Source organism: Nicotiana tabacum, chromosome 15, assembly GCF_000715075.1.
Source record: "Nicotiana tabacum cultivar K326 chromosome 15, ASM71507v2, whole genome shotgun sequence".
In the NCBI taxonomy this organism is placed as follows: domain Eukaryota; kingdom Viridiplantae; phylum Streptophyta; class Magnoliopsida; order Solanales; family Solanaceae; genus Nicotiana; species Nicotiana tabacum.
In genome coordinates this window covers 60,925,031-60,947,733 of record NC_134094.1, presented here as the reverse complement: position 1 = coordinate 60,947,733, position 22,703 = coordinate 60,925,031, and the positions used below count along the sequence as shown (strand labels likewise).

Genomic DNA, 22,703 nt, shown 5'->3' with positions numbered 1-22,703 from the left:
TGACAGGCTCTTCTAAAGTTATTCAAAACTATTCTCCGTGTCTCAAGGAGATAACGTTAAAATAACCAATGGTTGTTTAATACCTATCTCTGGAACAAGTTCTGTCGTTTGTATTCCTAATATTAACCTATCATCCGTACTCCATGTCCCCGAGTTCCATGACAATCTTTTATCTGTTAGTGCCATCACCAAAGCTCTAAACTGTAAAATCGAGTTCTTTCCCGATCATTGTATTTTTTAGGATCTTCAAACAGGGAAAATGATTGCAGTGGTAGATTGCATGATGACTTGTATATATTTGATGGAATTGAAAACTCTGGTCAAACCTTTTTTAGGGAAAGTAAGGATGTCAACCAAGAAATAATACAGCGGCATAGACGGTTAGGACACCATCATTCTTTGTTTTGAAAAGGTTATATCCCGATTTGTTTTCAAGGACTCAATTTGAATCTTTGTTCTGTGATGCGTGTGAATATGCCAAGCATACTAGAAACTCTTATCCTGTGAGTGATAATAGAAGCATAACTCCGTTTATGACTATTCATTCTGATGTATGGGGTCCTACACAAACTGATTCTTTGTCTGGTAGTCGATGGTTTGATGCCAAACCAAAAATCTTAAGAACTGACAATGGCAGCGAATACATGAATAAAAGATTTGGTGCTTATTTGGAGTCCAATAGGATAGTCCATCAGACTAGTTGTCCTTACACTAGTGCACAAAATGGTGTCTCTGATAGAAAAAATAGGCATTTGTTAGAAGTAGCACAATCTCTTATGTTCACCATGAATCTACCAAAACCTTATTGGGGGATGCTATTTTAGTGGCTGCCTATCTTATCAATAGAATGCCACTTAAAACCCTCAATTTTCAAAGTCTTCTGGAAGCTTTAAAGGGCAGGAATGAATATACTGTTTCTCTAAAGGTGTTTGGGTGTGTTTGCTTTGTCCACACTAGAAATTCTGGGAAATTTGATCCTAGAGCTATAAAGTGTGTTTTGATTGGGTATTCTCCGACACAGAAAGGTTACAAATGTTATCATCCTCCCTCTAGGAGATCTTTTGTTAGCATGGATGTTACTTTTCGAGAATCTGAGCCCTATTTCAGTATTACCTCATCACGTCTTCGGGGGGAGAGAAGCAAGGAGGAAGAGGTGATTCTACCTAGTTCCATTACTGGACCTCTTGATGACATTGTCACATGGGAAAGTGAAATTGGAGAAAGAATTCAGGGGGAGAGTATTGGGCGTTTGGATAGGACTGATTTGAAAACTTACTCAAGGAAAAATAGAGCAGAAGAAGCCATCATGCAATCTACCGAAGCTGAACCTTCTTCTACTGATGAGTCATCTACATTTCCTAATGAGTTAGATGAACCTATTGCTCACAGAAAATGTGTCAGATCTTGCACCACCAAACACCCTTTATCTAATTTTGTTTCCTATAATTCTTTGTCTTCCTCCTATAAAACCTTTGCCTTGTCTATTTCTTATGTGTCTATTCTCCAGAATTTGGGGGGGGGGGAGCTTTTGCAGATCCTAAATGGAAGCAAGCTATGATCGAAAATGAAGACCTTGTCAAAAAATGAGAGTTGGGAACTTGTCATTTCACCACCAGACAAGAAGTTTGTTGGCTGCAATGGGTCTTCACTGTGAAGCATAAAGTTGATGGCTCGATTGAAAGATTCAAAGTAAGATTGGTGGCTAAGGGATTCACGCAGACTTATGGAGTGAATTATTAAGAGACATTTGCCCCTGTTGCTAAGATGAACACTATTAGAATTCTTTTGTCTTGTGCAGCTAATCTTGATTGGGACTTGCAACAATTTGATGTGAAGAATGCATTTCTTCATGGAGACTTAGAAGAAGAGATATGGAGATTCCTCCTGGATTTGATACTGCACAAAGTCAAGGAAAGGTATTCAGAAGAATGCCTTGTACGGGCTGAAGCAATACCCTAGAGCTTGGTTTGACAGATTCTGCAAAGCAATGATCTCCTTTGGTTACCAACAAAGCAATGTTGATCACACCCTCTTCATAAGACATCATACGGGTAAACTCACTCTTCTCATAGTTTATGTTGATGACATAGTAATGACAGGAGGTGACAAAAAGAAAATGGCCCGATTGAAGAAGTTGGCACATGAATTTGAGATCAAGGATCTAAAAAAATTGTAGTACTTCTTGGGAATTGAGGCTGCTAGATCAAAATGAGGAATTTTTATTTCTCAGAGGAAGTATGTTCTGGATCTCTTGAAAGAAACTGGTATGACAGTTTGCAAACCCGCAGAATCGCCCCTTGAAAGCAATCACAAGTTACAAAGCGGAGGTAGAGAGTCAGTTGATAAGGAGGGATATCAAAGGTTGGTATAAAGACTCATTTATCTCTCCCACACTAGACCAGACATAGTCTATTCAGTTAGCCTGGTGAGTCAGTTTATGCATGATCCCCGAGATCCTCATATGCAAGCTGTCTTTCATATTTTGCGGTATCTAAAGTCTGCTCCAGGGAAATGTCTACTTTTCTCCAAACATGATCACCTCCAAATAGAAGCCTTTACAGACGCGGATTGGGCTGGATCTCTGGATGACAGAAGATCTACATCCGGTTACTGTACGCTCGTAGGAGGAAACTTAGTTACTTGGAGAGGCAAGAAGCTAAGTGTAGTTGCTAGATCAAGTGCGGAGGCAGAATATAGAGCTATGGCCCAGGGTGTTTGCGAACTTCTTTGGCTACAAAAGCTATTAAAGGAATTGAGACTCTCTGGAAAAGGAAAATTTTCCTTGTACTGTGACAATAAGGCTGCCATTAGTATAGCTCATAATCCAGTACACCATGACCGAACAAAGCATGTGGAATTTGATCGACACTTCATTAAAGAAAAAATTACAACTGGTGTCTTGAGTTTGTTTCATGTACCATCAGAAAAACAGTTAGCTGATGTGTTTACCAATGGTCTCAACAAACAAACTTTTCATACACTGGTTTGCAAGTTGGGCATGTGCGACATCTTTGCACCAACTTGAGGGGGAGTATTGATTGACTTAATTATTAGGAACGATTTGATTCTGATTGAGATTTGACTTTATTCTGATTGATCGTAATTGATTGTAATTTATTTTCCTTCCTAAAATTGTCATAGGACTTAGTGTATAAATACCTTTGTTTAGGGATGTAAGAAACACACAGAAATACAAGAAGCCTTTTTTTCTTCTCAAAATCTACAATAACCTTGCAATCAGTGTACATACCTTTATCACACCTCCTAAGAAGGAGATAATCGATTTGGGTCTTGGCCGCCGTGCTCTGGAAGGTAACTAAGGGCCCAAAATCTGGTCACTTTTTATAACCAAACAATGTTTTCAAAATATTTTTGAAAAAAAGTGAAAAAACCTTATGGACAAACGGGAGCTTAAAATCAGGTAAAATGCACTTATCAAACTTTTTTCAAAGCTTCTTGTTTATATCTCTCATCAAAAGGTTGCTATTCGCTAATGCCTATCTAATAGACTCCCTGCTAACCCTAATGAATATTAAATTTTTTTCCCTACATCCATTCGTGAAAGTACTCCTAATGGGTTAAAGGCCGTATCAACAGATCTTCCATCTTGTAAATAAGGCATATCTCTTTTTTTAATAAGGAAAAGAGTAAATGTGTAATAAGGCATATCTTGTCTAGGCAAAATTTGGAAAATGTGAACTTTGCTTCATAAATGTGGAGCACGAACGCAAAACTTTTTGCTTTTCCTTTCCCTCTCTCTCAGTCGAGCTAGTTCAGATATTTCTTTCTCCTCTTTTCGTGTCACTAGCTTCTTGTAAAGTCCATCTAGGGCTTCCCCTTGAGCTTTACTAATAGCTTCTTAACTTCCCTTTGATCCCTTTAAGTCTTGCCCTTTTCCAATTGAGTCCTGAGTTAGTTAATTTCGTCGTTTGGATAACAGTGACGTTGAGATTATTGGGAATTGTCAGAAGCATTGCTCCCTTATATTGTACTGGAATTGCCAAGCATGTTTAATGAGAATTAAACCCTAGTTCTGCTCTTTCTTTCTTCTTCCTCTTTCTCTTTGTTCTCCTTTCATTTCTCATATAGCTACGATATTGTGTGTTGAATTTGTGTAGTTCCACAACTTGAACCTTCACCTGTTCTGGCTACCTTCATATACTGTAAAGTCTAAACTTAGTTCATCCCTCCTTGCGACTTCTGTTAGGTATTTTGCTTTGCTAAGGCCCCAGTAGAGACTGGAAGCATTGTTAATAACGTGTCTAGTGCTGGCCCTAGGGTTAACCTCTTTTTGATAACCAGGTTTCCCAGTTTCTTTTTAATAATTATTCAACTGATGAAACTTGTTATAATATGTTTTAGGGTCTATGATAAGCATTAATTGGTTACAGCATAAAAGTGGTATCTAACCTGCTATTGTAGGTTAAACTACACTAGTAGTGTGAAAAATCTTTACAGTGTATGTGTATGTAACTTAATTTCTTAGACAAAATGATCTTAAAAGTTGTACTTGGATGACTTGGTGTTTGACTGCAACTGTTAGCTTCAGATAGCTTCTTCTGGAGCACTGTGTAACCCATGCTTAATTAAGTTAGATTGACTCAAACTGGATTGCAAACATGTCTATTTGACTTTGAGCTGGTCCAAAATGTTGTTACAACAACTCGCAAAATCAATTATTAAGTCTTGTTGCATGATACCTTATATGGAAATTTGAACTTGGAGTATGCAATACTGAACAAGAGAAGAGCTCGATTCAGTACTTCAGCTGTCAGCTCAACTATTAAGCTTTTTGGCGTGATGGATAGTTGATGTAATTCATGTACTTGCAGCTGCAAATGTCGTTTGCTCATGGGGAAGGGGAGAGGATGGACAACTCGGCCTTGGGGATGCTGAAGATCGATTTTCTCCAACTCAGGTGAGTGCATTGGATGAGCAGCAAATAGTATCTGTTACTTGTGGAGCTGATCATGCAACTGCTTACTCTGAGGCCCTCAAGCAAGTCTATAGCTGGGGATGGTAGGTTTTCATTCCATTAAATACTTCTAATTAAAAGATTATTCTATTCAGAATCTTTGTTAAAGTTATGATAACTGGTAAGTTCTTGATATTAGCTAGTATTAAACATATGTTATCTCAGGAATTTGGCTCTTAGTAAACCTGAGAATTCTTGATACTTTTGTGGTTTGTATGTTAATAGATCTTATCTTAGCTAGTCCCTTTTCTAAACTGCCCAAAACCTGTTTATACGCAACTTGAGGAAGCAATTCGTGAAGCTACCTCTTCTACATATTGCAGTTTTATTTTGAGCATGCCGAAGAATGGAACGTTAGAGGTGAGATCCTAAATCTGCTTAATGTAGTTCGAACATAAAAGTTGGCCAATGTGATAAAAATCTCTAAACTTTTAGAAACAAAGCGAACATAAAAGAGATTATAACAGCACGAAGAGGCAAATACAAATGCTGATGAATTAGGAGCTTGATTAAGATGTGACAACATGCGGCAACTGAATGATGTAGGAAGCAAAGAGTGGTAGATGCTGGTATTAGACCTCTGGCTTTGAGAGTGCTGCTTTAATTGAGTTGACTTTGAAGTCTTCCACTGTTTTGTAGCTTCTCAATATCTTTTGTTCTTATAGGTTCGAAATAAGTTATTATCTTTTCAGTCACGTTACCTCGGTAAACATACATTTTTGTGTGTTTTGTAAACTAATTTTTGTTAATAGAAAACCGTGTTGTACAAGCATGCACCTGAAAAAAACAGTTCACTTCTTAATGCTTTACCTGTTCAATTTTTCATGAAATAATTTCTTTGAGGATATGCTTTTCCCATCTTTGCTTGAGTTTCTATCATTCTTGGCGTTCCTCGAGTTCTTGTAGTCTCAAGAATTAAGAGTCTTGTTCTATTCATCAAAAAAGAAGGCTGAATGCATACGCGATCGCTTAAACTGGCCCAATCTTTTCATTTAGACACTTTAACTAAGCCTTGTTCCTATTGAACACCTGAACTCATGCCTAAGTATATCTATCAGACACAATTTTCACAATCTGCGAAACAATATAAGCGTGTGTTGTTAAATGCTTCGTACGTGGCAAAAAGAGCAAATCAAAATGTGACAAGTGGAAAATATTTAAAAAAATTTCTTTTAGAAAAGTCTTCTTCTTCCACCCATTCTTAATTACTGCCATGGTTGGCCAACAGAGCTCCCCATTAAAACCACCCTCACACTCCCTAAAAAATAAAGAAAGAACTTTCACTTAAGCCTCTATTCCTTCCTCTAAAAAATCATTCACAGCCACCATAAATTCCTTACAGCTTCTCCACTACACCCCTGCACTTTTCACAGCAAAAGCCACAAACAATATCCAACACCATCTTATTCTATCCAGTTTACTACCATTGCTCACAATCTATCTCCATTTCATCTCCACCTAAAATCATGCTATCATCATACTCTTGTTAACCATCATCCTCGACGACCACAAACCCACCATCAGAACGGCCACCATTTTTAACCTTCATCGCTACATAACATTAATAATTAAATAGCCGGCAACACCAACCTCCATTTCACTATGTTTTTATCAAATATAACGGCTTCCCGTAACTCCATTTCACTCTATTTTGAGTTTTTTTCAGTAGCTTGTGGCGGTAGGAATGGCGGTGATAAAGGAGTCTGGGTTTTCAGTGGCGGCATTTGGATGGAGATACGGCAGACGATGGTTATTATGGAGGTCGGACAGCAGTAATAAGGCGAAGGAGCCTAGTGGCAGCGTGAAGTTTATAAAATCAAAACGATGGAGGTGCTATAGTGGGGGTACAACGGCTTTGGTGGTGAATTACTGGGGTTCGAGTGAATTTGAGATTGTGAGTGTCGTCTCTGTGTTTGTGTGTGCCTAGTGTATTCCGATGAAAATTGTGTGCATTGTTTTTTGTATGTGTGTGTAATGTGTATTGAGTAGTAAAAGAGAGAAGGGGTAGAAGGGGAGGTGGTGCTGGCATGGCAGAGGAGGTGGTGGTAGGAGAGAGAATGGGAAGAAGTGAGAAAAAAATTCTTTTTTTTTCCTTCAAAAGTTATGCCTTTCATGCGCCTTAAATGAGTGTATTGCACACACTGTGCCATGTAAGCACTGTGTGTCTAATTAACACACTTTATTTTCACTTCTGGTGTTCAATAGGAACAAGGCTTAGTTTATGTGTCTAAATAAAATTAAAAAACCGGACAAATTTAAGGGGTCGCATATGTATCCAGCCAAAAAAGAATTTAGAGTATTGTTCTTTGGTTGTAAAATTTCACTAGTCACCCTTAGTTGTGATTGATACTCCCATCCATCCCAATTTATGTGATACAACTTCCTTGTTTAGATATTCAATTAGACCAACTTCTACATCTTGATCAAATGATGATTCAGGCTTTTTGAAAATAAATTCGATACTCATAATGTACTTGAAATTGTATGTGCATTGGCTGGTGGTGACAATTTATTCGAAGAATGGTATGGTCAAGAAATGAAGCCTTTTTTTTGGGTTCAAAATTCAACATCTCTAATTTCCTGTAGTCCTCACTTTTTTCAGCCATCTTATCCAATATATGTAGATTCGTTATGAGTGTTTGCCCTATGTATATTGAGTCTTATCATTGAACTTGCTTTTAGTTTCCCATGATCAGTGCAATCTTAGCAACTCCCCATGGTCTTCACTGAGACAAATGGGAGTATTCTGCTTGGGTTTTACCATAATACGTGGCTTGAATCCTACCAAGAATAATTTCTGCGATGAAAGAACATGAAGAACATTAACTTTCTATGCAGCATGTACTTTTAATGATTGTGTCAGCATGCATTTGGATCAAATCAGCAGGCGTTGTTTCTATTTCATTTGGTAGGGGTGATTTTGGGAGATTGGGTCATGGAAACTCCAGTGACTTGTTCACTCCTCAACCAATAAAAGCACTGCATGGTATATGCATTAAGCAGATTGCATGTGGGGACAGCCATTGTCTTGCTGTGACAATGGAAGGCGAAGTGCAGAGGTTGGTTGCTGCTGCTCTTGAGCTGTTGTTTTGGTGGATCCGCTAAACCTTATGCTCATTTCTCTTCTTTTCTTTTGATAAATATGTTTGTTTTGTCTCCTTAACCAGTGTTGTTATGACATTGTCCAATCTAAATTAGGTGCATCTGTAATTTTACCATGTTCATCAATCTTCTATCGATATTTAACTCTTAAGACTTCTCTCATTTCTCTATTCATCTTTTTTCTTAAAGTAAATTGGTCGTTCATCAATCTTTCTATTTTCGAACATTACTTCTGCAAACTTGAGGCAATCTTTTGTTCTAAAAATTTGTGGCTCTCATCTGTCACTTGTTGTTTGTTTGAGTTCAAAATTGTTAATTGCCTGCTATGATTTGGCCAGTTCCAGAATGAAAATGAAGGTGTTTAATTTTTTCTTAATGGCAAAATTTGGATGCTTAGAAACCACATTGTTTAAAAGTTGTACAGAAAGAATCCAACATATAGCAGCCACAAATATCCAACTTAAAGATTTGAATATAGATTTGAAGCATGAAAAGTGAAACATGACACTGAAGTTTTGGAAGGACATGAAGCTCTCATATTTGATGAATATAACAAGTAAGAACCACTATCCAAAATGGTAGGGTTCTCAATAAACTATCAACTACGGAAAGAGAATGTTTGAAGTCTTTTTGGCTTATTATGTTTATTTAGAAAGATGGAAAGAATACAATTCAGTCTTCCCCAAAAAAGTGACATATTTATTTCCTTTTGTCTCCACTTTCTGCTCAAACCAAACAAAGGATAAAAAGCACTTCCTTCCACATTCTTTTATATTATGTAATTTTTATATTATCATCCTGTCTCTTTCTCTGACTAGTAGGATCACATTTTAAGTTTTCCCTGAATATAAAATATAGAAATCTGGTTTGCATACTTGGAATTGCTTTCTTGATATAAGATTTTATTATTTCTAAAGCTGCTTCTTTTTCATCTGACAATTTGAATCCAACTATTTATACTGTTATCAATTCAATTTTAGTTGGGGGAGAAATCAAAATGGCCAACTAGGCCTTGGCACCACAGAGGACTCTCTTGTGCCTCAAAAGATTGAAGCTTTCAAGGTATTGCTTCCTAATTGTTTGTTACGTTTTATGTAGTTATTATCTTGTTCTTTCACACACTCTTCTGTGACATTCCTGGTGACTTATCAAAAAGATGGTGTAAAGGATCCTTACTCTCAAGGCTTCACTTAGCTTATATGTTTGAATTCCAATAAATTAATAGCTTTATTCATATACTGGTGATAAACTTCAAATAGCTCATATAATGAGAAAATATTCTCTAAAACTACTCGGTTTTGAGTGCGTCATTTGGAATACTTGTGATGTAAGAACCTTTGTTGCTTTCATTTTGCAAAGATATGTAAGTACTCCAGCCCAAACCTGGTGTAGAAGATATGCATCTGCTTTGTTAGTTATCCAAGGGTGGACAATAATTGATTTTGTAATTGAATTTTTTGGTTTTTTTGAAAGGTTATCCATGGAACTTTCTCGATGAATGACTTGATAAGAATTTGAATTTCTTTGGTTGCACATCATATTTGATTTGGTGTCAGAATATCTGAAACTTACTTGACTACAACGCGCTTTTGCAGGGAATACCTGTAAAAATGGTTGCTGCTGGTGCCGAACATACAGCTGCTGTTACAGAAGATGGTGAACTTTATGGTTGGGGTTGGGGTCGATATGGTAATCTGGGGTTAGGTGACCGAAATGATCGCTTGGTTCCAGTAAAAGTTTCAGCTACTGTGGTAGGCATCTCGTGTGGAATTCTGTTGATTACTATCAGGCTATTTTTTGACAAGAGTGGGTTGCTCTAGTAGTGAGCACCCTCCACTCCCAACCAAGAGGTTGTGAGTTCGAGTCACCCCAAGAGCAAGGTGGGAGTTCTTGGAGGGAGGGAGCCGAGGGTCTATCGGAAACAGCCTCTCTACCCCAGGGTAGGGGTAAGGGGTCTGCGTACACACTACCCTCCCCAGACCCCACTAGTGGGATTATACTGGGTTATTGTTGTTGTACTATCAGGCTATTTTTTAATTACTGCAACCACATCGTATAACTGGGCTTAAAACTTTGTTTTGTGGTATGGAATAATTTTTATAATGTGTATCTGTTATTGCTCAAAAAGATGTATTGCTGATATGCACCACAAAGTTTAATGTTTGTTTTCAATTTTCTTTTTGTGTCAGAAGTGTTTAATCTGCAGATTTATAAGTTCTTCTGGATTAGGGGAAACTGGGGAAAAGGTAAAAAAATGAATATCCGCAGAAGTATATTGAGCGTGTCAAATGGTTAGGTTGTTGTATTCACTATGAGTTATGCCTTGGGCTTCAAACAAAAGGATTATAGGAGAGAAACATAGTGCCCTGAAATGTTTACCTTGAGTCTGTAATCTGTATATGTGGATTTTGTTTGCATGAAGGCTGTAAATATTTTGTATTGTACATATAGCTAATGCCAAGCAGACTCTGCTATGGACGTTGAGAGACTTCCTTCTTTGGACGAATGACGTTGTGGTGATTTCGTGTAATTATTTTGAACCTGAAGAACTAATTTGGATCCACAACATTCTGTTTCTTACTTCTTCATGATACTAAATTTCCACCTACAAAAACACAGTATCCAGTAGTAGACCTTCTATCAATCTTAGATCCAGCCCAATCAGCATCCACAAAGCACTCAATACGAGTATGCCCATGGTTACTATATAATATGCGAAATCCAGGGCTCCTTTTAAGTAACACAGAATTTGTTCCAAAGCAGTCCAATGTTTGGTGCGGACATGAACTGGCTAACAATACTTACTGCGGAAGCAATATCCGGGCGAGTTACGGTGAGATAGTTTAATTTTCCAACTAATCTTCTGTATCTCTCTGGATTGTCAAAGGGATCACCATCATCTTTTGTTAGCTGCACATTAGGAACCATTGGAGTACTACAAGGCTTGGCTGCCAACTTTCCAGTTCCCTCAAGCAAGTCAAGGATATACTTTCTTTGAGACAAAAATATTCCCTTCCTGCATCTAGATACTTCTACACCCAAAAAGTATTTCAACTGTCCCAAGTCTTTCGTGTGAAACCTAGTGTGCAAGAATGATTTGAGAGAAGAGATCCCTGCATAATCACTTCCTGTGATGATAATATCATCAACATATACAACAAGAAGAATAATTCCAACCGTTGATTGTATGTAGAAGAGTGATCACATTTGCTCTTTGTAAGCCCAAACTCCTGAACTACCTCACTAAATTTTCCAAAACAAGCACGAGGACTTTGTTTCAAACCATACAAGGATTTCATCGGGGTGACAGACTTTCCCATGCTTCCCCTGAGCAACAAAACTGGGAGGTTGCTCCATATACACTTCTTCTTGGAGATCACCATGAAAAAATGCATTCTTGATATCCAACTAATGTAGTGGCCAATTCTCAGAAGCAGCTAGCTAAATAAACAAGCGAACAAAAGTGAGTTGGCCACCAGAGAGAGTGTCGGAATAATCCACCCCATAAGTAACATAAGTTTTATCTTCAGACATTTTCAATTAATGCGAAAATATTGACTACTCCACAATTGAAGCAAAACCCTCCTTCCTAGAAATAACAGAACCCTACCCAAACAATAAGTGTACAATTGCAGAATACTTACGATGGAAACAAAATGAATCAACACACCTTCAAGTAGAGATTCAACACGAGAAGAGTACCATGAATGAAAGGACGACGCCGGAGTAACAAGCCAAGATCTGTTTTGCCGGACCACGGACCCCACGCACAGGCGAGTGAGAGACAGTCACAAGGTATAGGTGGCGCGTGAGATTCACTCGCTGCCCACCCAGATGCCGGAGATGAATCTTCCGGTCGGAAACCTCCTTCCCTCTCTTCATACAGTGGTGGTGAGATAAACTACTCACTTCTTAGCTTTGACCCAAGTAGCCGAAGCCTTTTCCTAAGATGCCAGGAAAAGTTTCGATTTTGCTGGACAAAGATCTTGAGCCCTAGGCTCTGATACCATGAAATTCAAGGGAATAACTTGTATTTCACAATCTCAGGAGTACATGTATATATACAATTACAAGAGGCTCTATCAAAGGTTAGTAAATATCCTACAAATCTCTCCTATGATTTAGCTAGTATAAGGCAAGAGAATATCTTTACACGATTCTACAATATTCTGTAACATTAAGCAAACAATTTGTACTAAGGTATATTGTCTGTTTTCCATTCTTTTCCCCTTTTTCACTTGGCTTTTACATGCATAATATCGATAATGGACCTCTATTTTCTCAACTTGTTGAGCTGAAAATATTGAATTTTCTCTTTACAACTTTAGATAATATTCTGTTTGGCTTTGGTTCTTGAGATAGGTATTCAGCTGCGCTCTGTACAAATATTATACACAACTGCCTGCACTCTGCCGGCGCTTGATCTAATCTTTGTTTCTGTTTTTAGCCCCCTTGTCTATTTACCTGATATCTAGAATTGCAGGGAGAAAAGATGTTCATGGTTGCATGCGGTTGGCGGCACACTATCTGTGTTTCCTCTTCTGGTTCTTTGTATACATATGGTTGGAGCAAATATGGTCAACTAGGACACGGTGATTTTGAGGATCATCTTTTCCCTCATAAGGTTCAAGCTTTGCATGACAGTTTTACTTCTCAGGTACTTATTCTTTTATATGAAAACTTTCTGGCATACGTTTCTAAGATTAAAGATGGGAAGTTTTTATAGTAACTATTTTACTCTATTTTCTGCATTTCCGGGCAGTGAAAATTGTTGACCTCTTTATAATCTGTATTTTTATGCTTTATAGCTTCTTAATCCAAACAATTTACCTGACTGAAGTCTTTTTCCTTGGGAAATATTTGTATAGATGTTCTCATATCCTGCATAGACTTTTACTGAAATTTGACATGCTCCTTTGTTAAAGTGCTTTGCTATTAACTTCTGCTGGTTTATCCGTGTGGTATTTGCCATTTTTAACTTTCTCAGATTTTTTTTAATACTTTTTCGTGACCTAGGAAGTGTTAAAACTATGGAACTCTCTATTCACAATTTAGCTATTGAAGTAACAAGAAAATGTAATTGCTGCATATAAAGGAACATGTCCAGTAATAGGTTTTAGGTATCCAGCAATTTTCAAGAGATGGAAGGCATATGAAAGTCTGCAAAAACATGGGCAGCCAAATGAAATCATGAGTCGCATTCCAAGAAGAGAGACACTACATATGCTCAACGAGTTTGCAAGTGAAAGGCATTGAATGGAAAAAAAATGTATCCATAATTTGCTTATATTGTATGATTTTATCAGGTATATTCTGTGCATGCTGAGATAAGGAACCAAACTCTGAAAACAAGTGATTTTTGTCATGGCTTAGGTGCCTAACATATCCCAATTTGCACTTGGAATAACTGCTTAAAGGATAACTGTTTTCCATGGATATTTCTTGTTGCGATCTTAACGTATTTGTATTTTATTTCCCTTGTCAGAAAGTACTTGATCCACTCTGAGTTGTGTGAAAGTCATGAATTAGATATTTGAAAGACTGGTAAATTGATTAGGTAGAGAAGTGCTTAAAATATTACTTTGAAAATACAAATCCCATCACCATTATTGACTTGTAAGAAGGAGCCTGTTGACAAAGTGACTTATGCCTAGACATATGTGGATTTGTTGATTTGTTCTTCAAGAACATAAAAAGCATGGAGATAGGGGCGGAGGTACCGCTCAACTTACAAGCTTTGGCCCAGATCCTGTATTTGTGTTAAAAATTCTGCTTAATATTTAGAAATTCACTCTCAACTTACAAGCTAAGTCAGCTCTAAAAATTCACTCTATTAAGGCTAGGTGCTTAATGTTTCTTCTTAGTTGGCACAAATTGTCCCCCGTAGATACCCCTGATAGCTTTCTGAACTTTGTCAGCACCTTGGTCTTAGATTAGCATTTCTTGTATTAGAGCTGACTTAGTTCATTTTTCTGTATTATCTTTTGTACTGCTGCATCTTCTTGATGCCACCAATGAACAAATTACTTCATCAAAAAAAATATTTAGAAATAGTTTATCAAGAACCCAATAATGTGCCTTTTTTTTTAATAATCTAGAATCCATAAAACTCAAAATACTGACTCCAATATGAGAAACATACTTCTTGGTGGGTGAGAAATCCTTTGAACTCGTTGATATCAGCAACGTCGGGCTAAACTGGTTCATGATGGTAGGACAACAAGAAACTCTACATGAAAATTAAGATAGATGAAGAAAATCTCGGTTGAGTTTCCAATCTACCAAGGCAGGTTCTGAAGGATCTGATAAGGCATGTCGTAGATGGGAATGTAAGGTTCAGTCTATGGGTCTAGAGTATATTAAAACTTTAATAGATTTAGAAGGAAAGATATGAAGCATGGATTGGGGAGTATAGAATGCAGTTATTATTCCAGAAATAATAGAAAATGTTGGATGGAAATATGCAGAGAAGATTCACAGATTTCTGTAGAAGAGCAAAAATACAGAGGAACCTAAAATCTAACTTGCCCAAACGATCCTGTGCAGAGGCTGCAACAGTATAGATGTTGCCAGAACAGGGCATTAGAGAAATTAAAGTATTAGATTAGATAGTCCAGCTAATAGGATTACATTGGATGAGAAAGCTTAGAGAGATCGAAAAACTATCTAATTGGTTGCCTTGTGGGTAGCTTTGATGATGCAAGAAAAGCTTATCCAGGTGCCACATTGTTAAAGAATTGTTAAAAATTGGTGCATGTTAGATAGTTATGTGAATAACCCTAGTTCCACATGGAATATGAGTAGAATATGTATTGTGTATAGTTATAAATATGACTATTGTAAAACACTTAATAAATTATCAATAATTGTTGATTGGCTTAATTATTAGGAAAGATTTGTTTCTGATTGTAAATTGATTGTAATTTATTTTCCTTCCTAAAATAGTCATAGGACTTAGTGTATATATACCTTTGCTTAGGGATGTAAGAAATACACAGAAATACAAGAAGCCTTTTCTTCTTCTCAAAAATCTACAATAATATATTTTTCTCCGTGCCTTGTCACATGGTATCAGAGTAGTAGTGAGAAAATACTCGTTCTGCAATCTACCAACAATTCCGGGAAGAAACAGTCGCCGTGCAACTTTTTCGGTGGCTGTTTGCGTCAAAATCATTTTTTATCGTTGTTGTACATAAACCAACACCACCAGAGTGTTCTCCACCATCCCTTCTGACACCCAATCGGGTTGCCTTCGTAGGTCTCGCCGGTGTTGCCTGTAGGTCGTGATGTGCCTTGACATGGCCGTCTCATGTCCCCTTTCCCGTGGAAACCCGCTCCCCGGTCGTCGCTCTGCTGCGACCAAGCCCCACCGGAAAACTCCCATCAACGCGCCCTCACGTGCTGACCAAAGGGAGATTTTGCCCGCGAGATCTGTCCACGTGTGGGCGCGTGGACCACCTTTCGGCTCGTTTCCGACGAAGCTTCTTTTGGACATTACTTAGGAGGTTATTCTGAGTCTCTCCATTTAAGTTTCTTCAAATTCCGACAATCTTTTTTATTTTCCGGCGTGAATAGTGTTTTTTCTGGTGTGAACAGTATTTTTCCCCGAAAAAAGAAAAAACTTGTTCTGATTTGGCATTCCAAGGTTAACCACACAACCTTTAGTCAAGAATTTGAGAAATTGGTTGTAGCAAAATTGGATCCAATACTATGAATAGTTGGATGGTTTCTCTACCGGATTACATTGAGTTCCTTGAGTACAAAGTATCTAAACAGACATCTTCAGAGATAGCTTCCGTTGTTCAAACATGTAATAACGTGACTTGTGTCTCCCAATATTCATCCTCCAATTCTTGGGTCATTGATTCAGGTGCATCTGATCATATTTTTGGTAACAAATCTCCTTTCACTACTATTTCATATTCTCAATCTCTTCCAACAGTCACAATGGCCAACGAGTCTAAAACCATGGCAATTGGAATAGGTCAAGCAAGTCCACTTCCCTCCTTACCTTTAGATTTAGTTCTTTATGTTTCTGGTAGTTTTTTTAATCTCATAGCTGTTAGTCGCTTAGCCAAATCACTTAAATGCTCTGTTTTATTTCTTGATGACCTTGTTTGTATACAGGAACGCATTACGGGATCATTGATACCAGACATGAATCAAATGGACTTTATTACCTTATCCTTGCAAAATCACATGGACTCACATCTTGTCTTCCTTCAGTAAATTGTCCTGTTACTGATTCACTAGATTTATTATATAAATGGTTAGGACATCCTAGTTTGTCAAAACTTCAGAAAATGGTTCCTGATTTATCTCACTTGTTTACTCTAGAGTGTGAGTCATGTGAGCTCGATAGGCATACTTGCTCCCATTTCCCTCAGCATCCCGATAATCGAGCAGAGTCACCTATCACTTTAGTCCATTCAGATGTTTGGGGTCCTAGTCGGGTCAGTTCTTCCTTGGGATTCCGCTACTTTGTCAGTTTTATTGATGATTATTCCAGGTGCACTTGGATATTTTTGATGAAAAATCAATCTGAGTTGTTTCTATTTTCCCGACCTTCCACATTGAACTTCAAAATCAATTTGGGGTTTCTATCCGCACATTTCATAGTGATAATACCCTAGAGTATTTGTCTTTCCTATTTCAGCAGTTTATGAACTCTCATAAGATTATTAATCAAACATCTTGTTCGTACACATCTCAACAAAATGGTGTAGCTGAAAGAAAGAATAGACATCTTATTAAACAGCTCATACCCTACTCATACAATCTCATGTTCCGTTGCGTTTTTGGTGGGATGTAGTTCTTACATCTTATTATCTTATTAATCATATGTCATCCTCAGATATCAAGTTCCATTCTCTGTCTTGTTTCACACTCACCTTTGTTCTCTCTTCCACCTATGTCTTTGGGAGCATGTGTTTTGTTCATAACCTTACTCCAGGAAAAGACATGTTAGCTCATCGTGCTCTTAAGTGCGTATTTCTGGGTTACTCGAGAATGCAAAAGGGATATCGATGCTATTCACCTGACCTCCCGCGGTACCTTATGTCTGCTGATATTACCTTCTTTGAAACCTAATGATGCTTCACAAGTCCAGGTAATCACTTAGATATTTTTGAGGTGCTACCAGTTCCATCTTTTGGAGATTCAATCACTATCTCCCATTCATCTTCCTCTACAACTTCAGCTCCACTACCTACAGCTCTACTACCTACAGCTCCATCACCTATAGCTCCAGTTCCATCACCTACTCCAGTTCAACCTTCTATAGCTCCACCACTCCTGACTTTATCATTGTCGTCCACGCGCAACATCAGACCCAGCTGATTCACGTCCTGCACCTGACCCAGCTGATTCACGTCCTGCACCTGACCCTGCTAATACTGCGAACTTGTCTCCTCCTAGTTAACCGATTGCACTTCAGAAAGGTATACGGTCCACACTTAGTCCTAATCCCCATTATGTTGGTTTAAGTTACCATCGTCTGTCATCACCCATTATGTGTTTGTATCATCTTTGTCCTCTGTTTCCATCCCTAAGTCTAAGGTGAAGCACTGTCTCATCCAGGATGGCAATAGGCTATGATTGACGAGATGTCAGCTTTACATACGAGTGGTACTTGAGAGCTTGATCCTCTTCCTTCAAGTAAATCTACTATTGGTTGTCGTTGGGTGTATGCAGTCAAAGTTGGTCCAGATGGCCAGGTTGGTCGATTTAAGGCTCGTCTTGTTGCCAAAGGGTATACTCAGATATTTGGGCTCGATTACAATGATATTTTTTCTCCCGTGGCTAAAATAACATTAGTCCGCCTTTTTTTTATCTATGGTTGTTCTTCGCCATTGGCCTCTCTTTATCAGTTGAACATTAAAAATACTTTTCTTCACAGTGACCTTGAGGATGAAGTTTATATGGAGCAACCACCTGGTTTTGTTGCTTATGGGGGGAGTCTAGTGGCCTTATATGTCGGTTGCACCAGTCCCTCTATGGTCTAAAGCAGTCTCTTCAAGCCTGATTTGGTAAGTTCAACACAGTTATGTAGAAGTTTTGCATGACTCATAGTGAAGCTGATCACTTTGTGTTTTATCGGCATTCTGCTTCAAATCTCTGTATTTATCTGGTGGTTTATGTTGATGATATTGTTATTACCGGCAATGATGAAGATGGTATTACTAAGTTGAAGCAACATTTCTTTCATCACTTTCAGATTATGGATCTGGGCAGATTAAAGTATTTTCTGGGTATTGAGGTCGCTCAGTCTAGCTTAGGTATTGTGATCTCACAACGGAAGTATGTCTTAGACATTCTTGAGGAGACGGGAATGACATGCTACAGACGTGTTTACACTCCTATGGATCCGAATTCTAAACTTCTGCCAAGACAAGGGGAGTCGCTTAGCGATCCTGCAAGATATATGCGGCTTGTTGGTAAATTAAATTACCTCACAGGGACTAGACCTAGCTTTTCCTTTCCTGTGAGTGTGGTGAGTCAGTTTATGGATTCTCCCAGTAATAGTCACGGGGATGCAATTGTCTGCATTCTTCGATATATAAAATCAGCTCTAGGCAAAGGATTATTGTTTGAAGATCGAGGTCATTAGCAAATTGTTGGGTTACTAAGATGCTGACTAGGCAGGAACACCTTCTGATAGACGTTCTACAGACGTAGAACGTCTGAATATTGTGTTTTAGTAGGAGGTAATTTGGTATTTTGGAAGAGCAAAAAACAGAATGTGGTTGCTTGGTCTTGTACAGAAGCAGAATATCGGGGAATGGTTATAGCAACATGTGAGCTAGTTTGGATCAAACATTTGCTTAAGGAGTTGAAATTTTGTGAAATCAGCAAGATGGAACTTGTGTGTGATAATCAAGCTGCCATTCATATTGCATCAAATCCAGTGTTGCATGGGAGAACTAAACACATTGAGATTGACTTTCACTTCGTCAGAGAAAAGATACTCTCAGGATATATTGCTATAAAGTTTGTGAAGTCGAATGATCAGCTTGCAGATATTTTCACCAAGTCCCTCACTGGTCCTCGTATTAGTTACATATGTAACAAGCTCGGTACATATGATTTGTATGCACCGGCTTGAGGGGGAATGTTAGATAGTTATGTAAGTAACCCTAGTATCACATGGAATAGGAATAGAATAAGTATTGTGTATAGTTTTAAATAGGGCTATTTTAAAACATTTAATAAAATATCAATAATATATTTTTCTCCCGTGCTTTCTCATAGTGCAAAAACCTTGAATAATTCCATGGGTCTCAAAGTGATAGAAATTCACAGAGAACACCTTTTATTTGAGCTCCAATCAATGAAGAAAGTTGGGGACTACTTCTGGAAAGGGAACTATCTATTGCTTCAATATGCCCTAGCGGGTATGCAGTTGGTAGAGCAGCTGGCAAAACAAAGGTGGATAAGAGTACGTAGTCTCTCACTGTATGTATGGTTTGGAGGAGCTAGTTCAAGTAGTAGGTGACAGTTGTGGGGATTTATTGATATTAAAGATGAAACCAAAAATCACTCTCCCTGAATTCCCTTTGCCTCCCGTTGTTAAAATAAAGCTTTACTTTATTTTTTGTGTGGATGTGGACTAGTTCTGTTAGTGAATTTCTTTTCTCTGTACCGGTGCACCAATCCAAGGGATTTTCACATCTTTTTTCCTTTATATTCTTTTTCCTTACTGCTACTTCGACTTCCCTGATATCTCCTCATCCCCCGTTAGCGGTTAACCCCTAATCCAATATAGCTTCCAACGAGAAGAGTTCCCCAACCTCCTCCTTTACTCCCTTCGCCTTCTCTACCTCCCCACTTCTCTGTCTTGTTTTCCTTTCTCCTCCCACCTCCCTCTCCTCTTGCTATCTCCATTGGCCCCATTCCCATGTAATATCTTAATGCAGAACGTTGGGTACAACCATAATCTATATCCATGCTCGCCATTTTCAACATCTACTGACACCATGAATAACCTCCACCTCCCCCCCATAAATCTTAACCTAGGTATATTTGACATACTGCATCTGCATAATATATCCAGACAATCTCTGCATATGTTCCTAATTCTTTTAAGTAAATCCATACACTATAGATGCACCGAACTCTAGCTAAGTTAAGAACCACAACTTCCTCTTATTCCTTATCTACTACGCACCCCATCAACTTGCTTCATATCTCAAGCTTCAAGAAGTTACTCCCTAAACCATCTTTGGCCTCTGTATAGGACTCTCGTAGTTTCCTCTTTCATACGAACGCGGAAGCATAAATAACAAGAAGGCAAATAAAGATAGAATTTAGCAAAAAACAAATTAAGGAATTGGAAATAAAACTTGAAAGAACACAAATACTCGATCCAATTAAAACTTAACTCACCCTAAGTTATATGAATAACCCTCAAGGGGAAGTAATCCCCTTAAAAGCCACCTTAACACGTCTCAAATCAACAAAGGAATTCTTCCTTAACAATACCCCTAAAGGAGTTCATACTCAATATCATAAACAAGCTAAAATGAAATGTACCCTACAATTAGCTATTTATAGTAAGCCCTAATGGCTATTACTTAAATGGCCACAAGGTCTTAATTGGAGGGTTTGCAATTCTGCCCGGAAAACAATGAAGTGTGATCATGGCATAAGGTGTGTGATTGCATAGTTATATTTTTGAGCTGTTGTGTGATGGCGCTATCCTCACGCGATGTCCTCACATTATGGCGCTATCCTTATGCGATGGCGCCTGCTGGGCCTGAAGGTATTCTAATGCGATAGTGGCCTCAGTAGCGCGATAGTGCTTCGTTGCCCGACACTCCTCCCACATCGTGGAATCTGCATTCTTAAAAGGGAAGTCCTTATTTTCTTTGAAATGTGTTCTGCTTCCACTGCCAGTATTGTTGAGTATAGAGAGATGAATGACTGAGATATTCTCCTAGTAAGGAACTGTGAAGTTTGAAAATTAGACAATTTATTGTCTTAGCGGGGAAACTAGATCAGGTAAATATGAACTAGCGTAGAGAGGATAGAATAAGGTAGAACAGAGATAAGTGTGGAGCATTTACATTTACAGACAGTATTATCCACACATCACCCTGGAAGCTGATTTGGAAGATAGGCTCTTATCAGCACGAGCTACTTTAGTTGGATACTGATGCATTGGGTTTTTCTGACCCAAAATGAGCTGATGTAATAGGTAATTACAGTATAGATGATGGCAAACATATATATGTAGATTTTGAGAAGAAGAAAATGCTTCTTATATTTCTGTGTATTTCTTACATGCCTAAGCAAAGGTATTTATACACCAAGTCCTATGACTATTTTAGGAAGGAAAATAAATTACAATCAATTTACCATCTATTACAATCAATCAGAATATAATCAAATCTTAAGCAGAATCATATCTTCTAAATCAGAATCAAATCTTTCCTAATAATTAAGTCAATCAACACTTAAGCAGAATCATATCTTCTAAATCAGAATCAAATCTTTCCTAATAATTAAGTCAATCAACACTCCCCCTCAAGTTGGTGCAAAGATGTCGCACATGCCCAACTTGCAAACCAGTGTATGAAAAGTTCGTTTGTTGAGACCCTTGGTAAACACACCAGCTAACTGTTTTTCCGATGGCATATGAAACAAACTCAAGACACCAGTTGTAATTTTTTCTTTAATGAAGTGTCGATCAATTTCTACATGCTTTGTTCAGTTATGCTGGATTGGATTATGAGCTATACTGATGGCAACCTTATTGTCACAGTACAAGAAAATTTTTCCTTTTTCAGACAGTCTCAATTCCTCTAGTAGCTTTTGTAGTCAAAGCAGTTTGCAAACACCCTGGGCCATAGCTCTATATTCTGCCTCCGCACTTGATCTAGCAACTACACTTTACTTCTTGCTTCTCCAAGTAACTAAGTTTCCTCCTACGAGCGTACAGTAACCGGATGTAGATCTTCTGTCATCCAGAGATCCAGCCCAATCCGCATCTGTAAAGGCTTCTATTTGGAGGTGCTCATGTTTGGAGAAAAGTAGACCTTTCTTTGGAGCAGACTTCAGATACCGCAAAATGTGAACGACAGCTCACATATGAGGATCTCGGGATCATGCATGAACTGACTCACCAGGCTAACTGAATAGGCTATGTCTGGTCTAGTGTGGGAGAAATAAAGAGTCTTCCAACCAACCTCTGATATCTCTCCTTATCAACTAACTCTCCAACTCCGCTTTATAACTTGTGATTGCTTTCAATGGGCGATTCTGCGGGTCTACAACCTGTCATACCAGTTTCTTTCAAGAGATCCAGAATATACTTCCTTTGAGAAATAAAGATTCCCCATTTTGATCTAGCAACCTCAATTCCCAAGAAGTACTGCGATTTCCCTAGATCCTTGATCTCAAATTCATGTGCCAACAACTTCTTCAATCGGGCCATCTCATCTTTCTCATCTCCTGTCATTACTATGTCATCAACATAAACTATGAGAAGAGTGAGTTTACCCGTATGATGTCTTGTGAAGAGAGTGTGATCATCATTGCTTTGTTGGTAACCAAAGGAGATCATTGTTTTGCAGAATCTGTCAAACCAAGCTCTAAGGGATTGCTTCAGTCCGTACAAGGCTTTCTT

The 22,703-nt window shown here is 38.2% G+C and overlaps 1 protein-coding gene across 7 annotated transcripts in view; it reads left to right on the top strand.

Annotated features, from left to right (window-relative positions):
* LOC107795765 (ultraviolet-B receptor UVR8) overlaps positions 1 to 22,703 on the top strand; it is a 53,604-nt gene that overhangs the window by 10,927 nt on the left and 19,974 nt on the right. For 3 of the 7 annotated variants that reach the window (XM_016618444.2, XM_016618446.2, XM_016618448.2), the window contains exons 2-6: positions 4,833 to 5,019; positions 7,888 to 8,034; positions 9,058 to 9,139; positions 9,673 to 9,828; positions 12,561 to 12,734. In XM_016618444.2, the coding sequence (XP_016473930.1) occupies positions 4,833 to 5,019; positions 7,888 to 8,034; positions 9,058 to 9,139; positions 9,673 to 9,828; positions 12,561 to 12,734 (746 nt within the window). Of the gene's footprint in view, positions 1 to 4,832; positions 5,020 to 7,813; positions 8,035 to 9,057; positions 9,140 to 9,672; positions 9,829 to 12,560; positions 12,735 to 22,703 lie in introns of all 7 variants that reach the window. The other 4 variants (XM_016618445.2, XM_075230856.1, XM_075230857.1 and 1 more) reach the window with 2 other exon arrangements.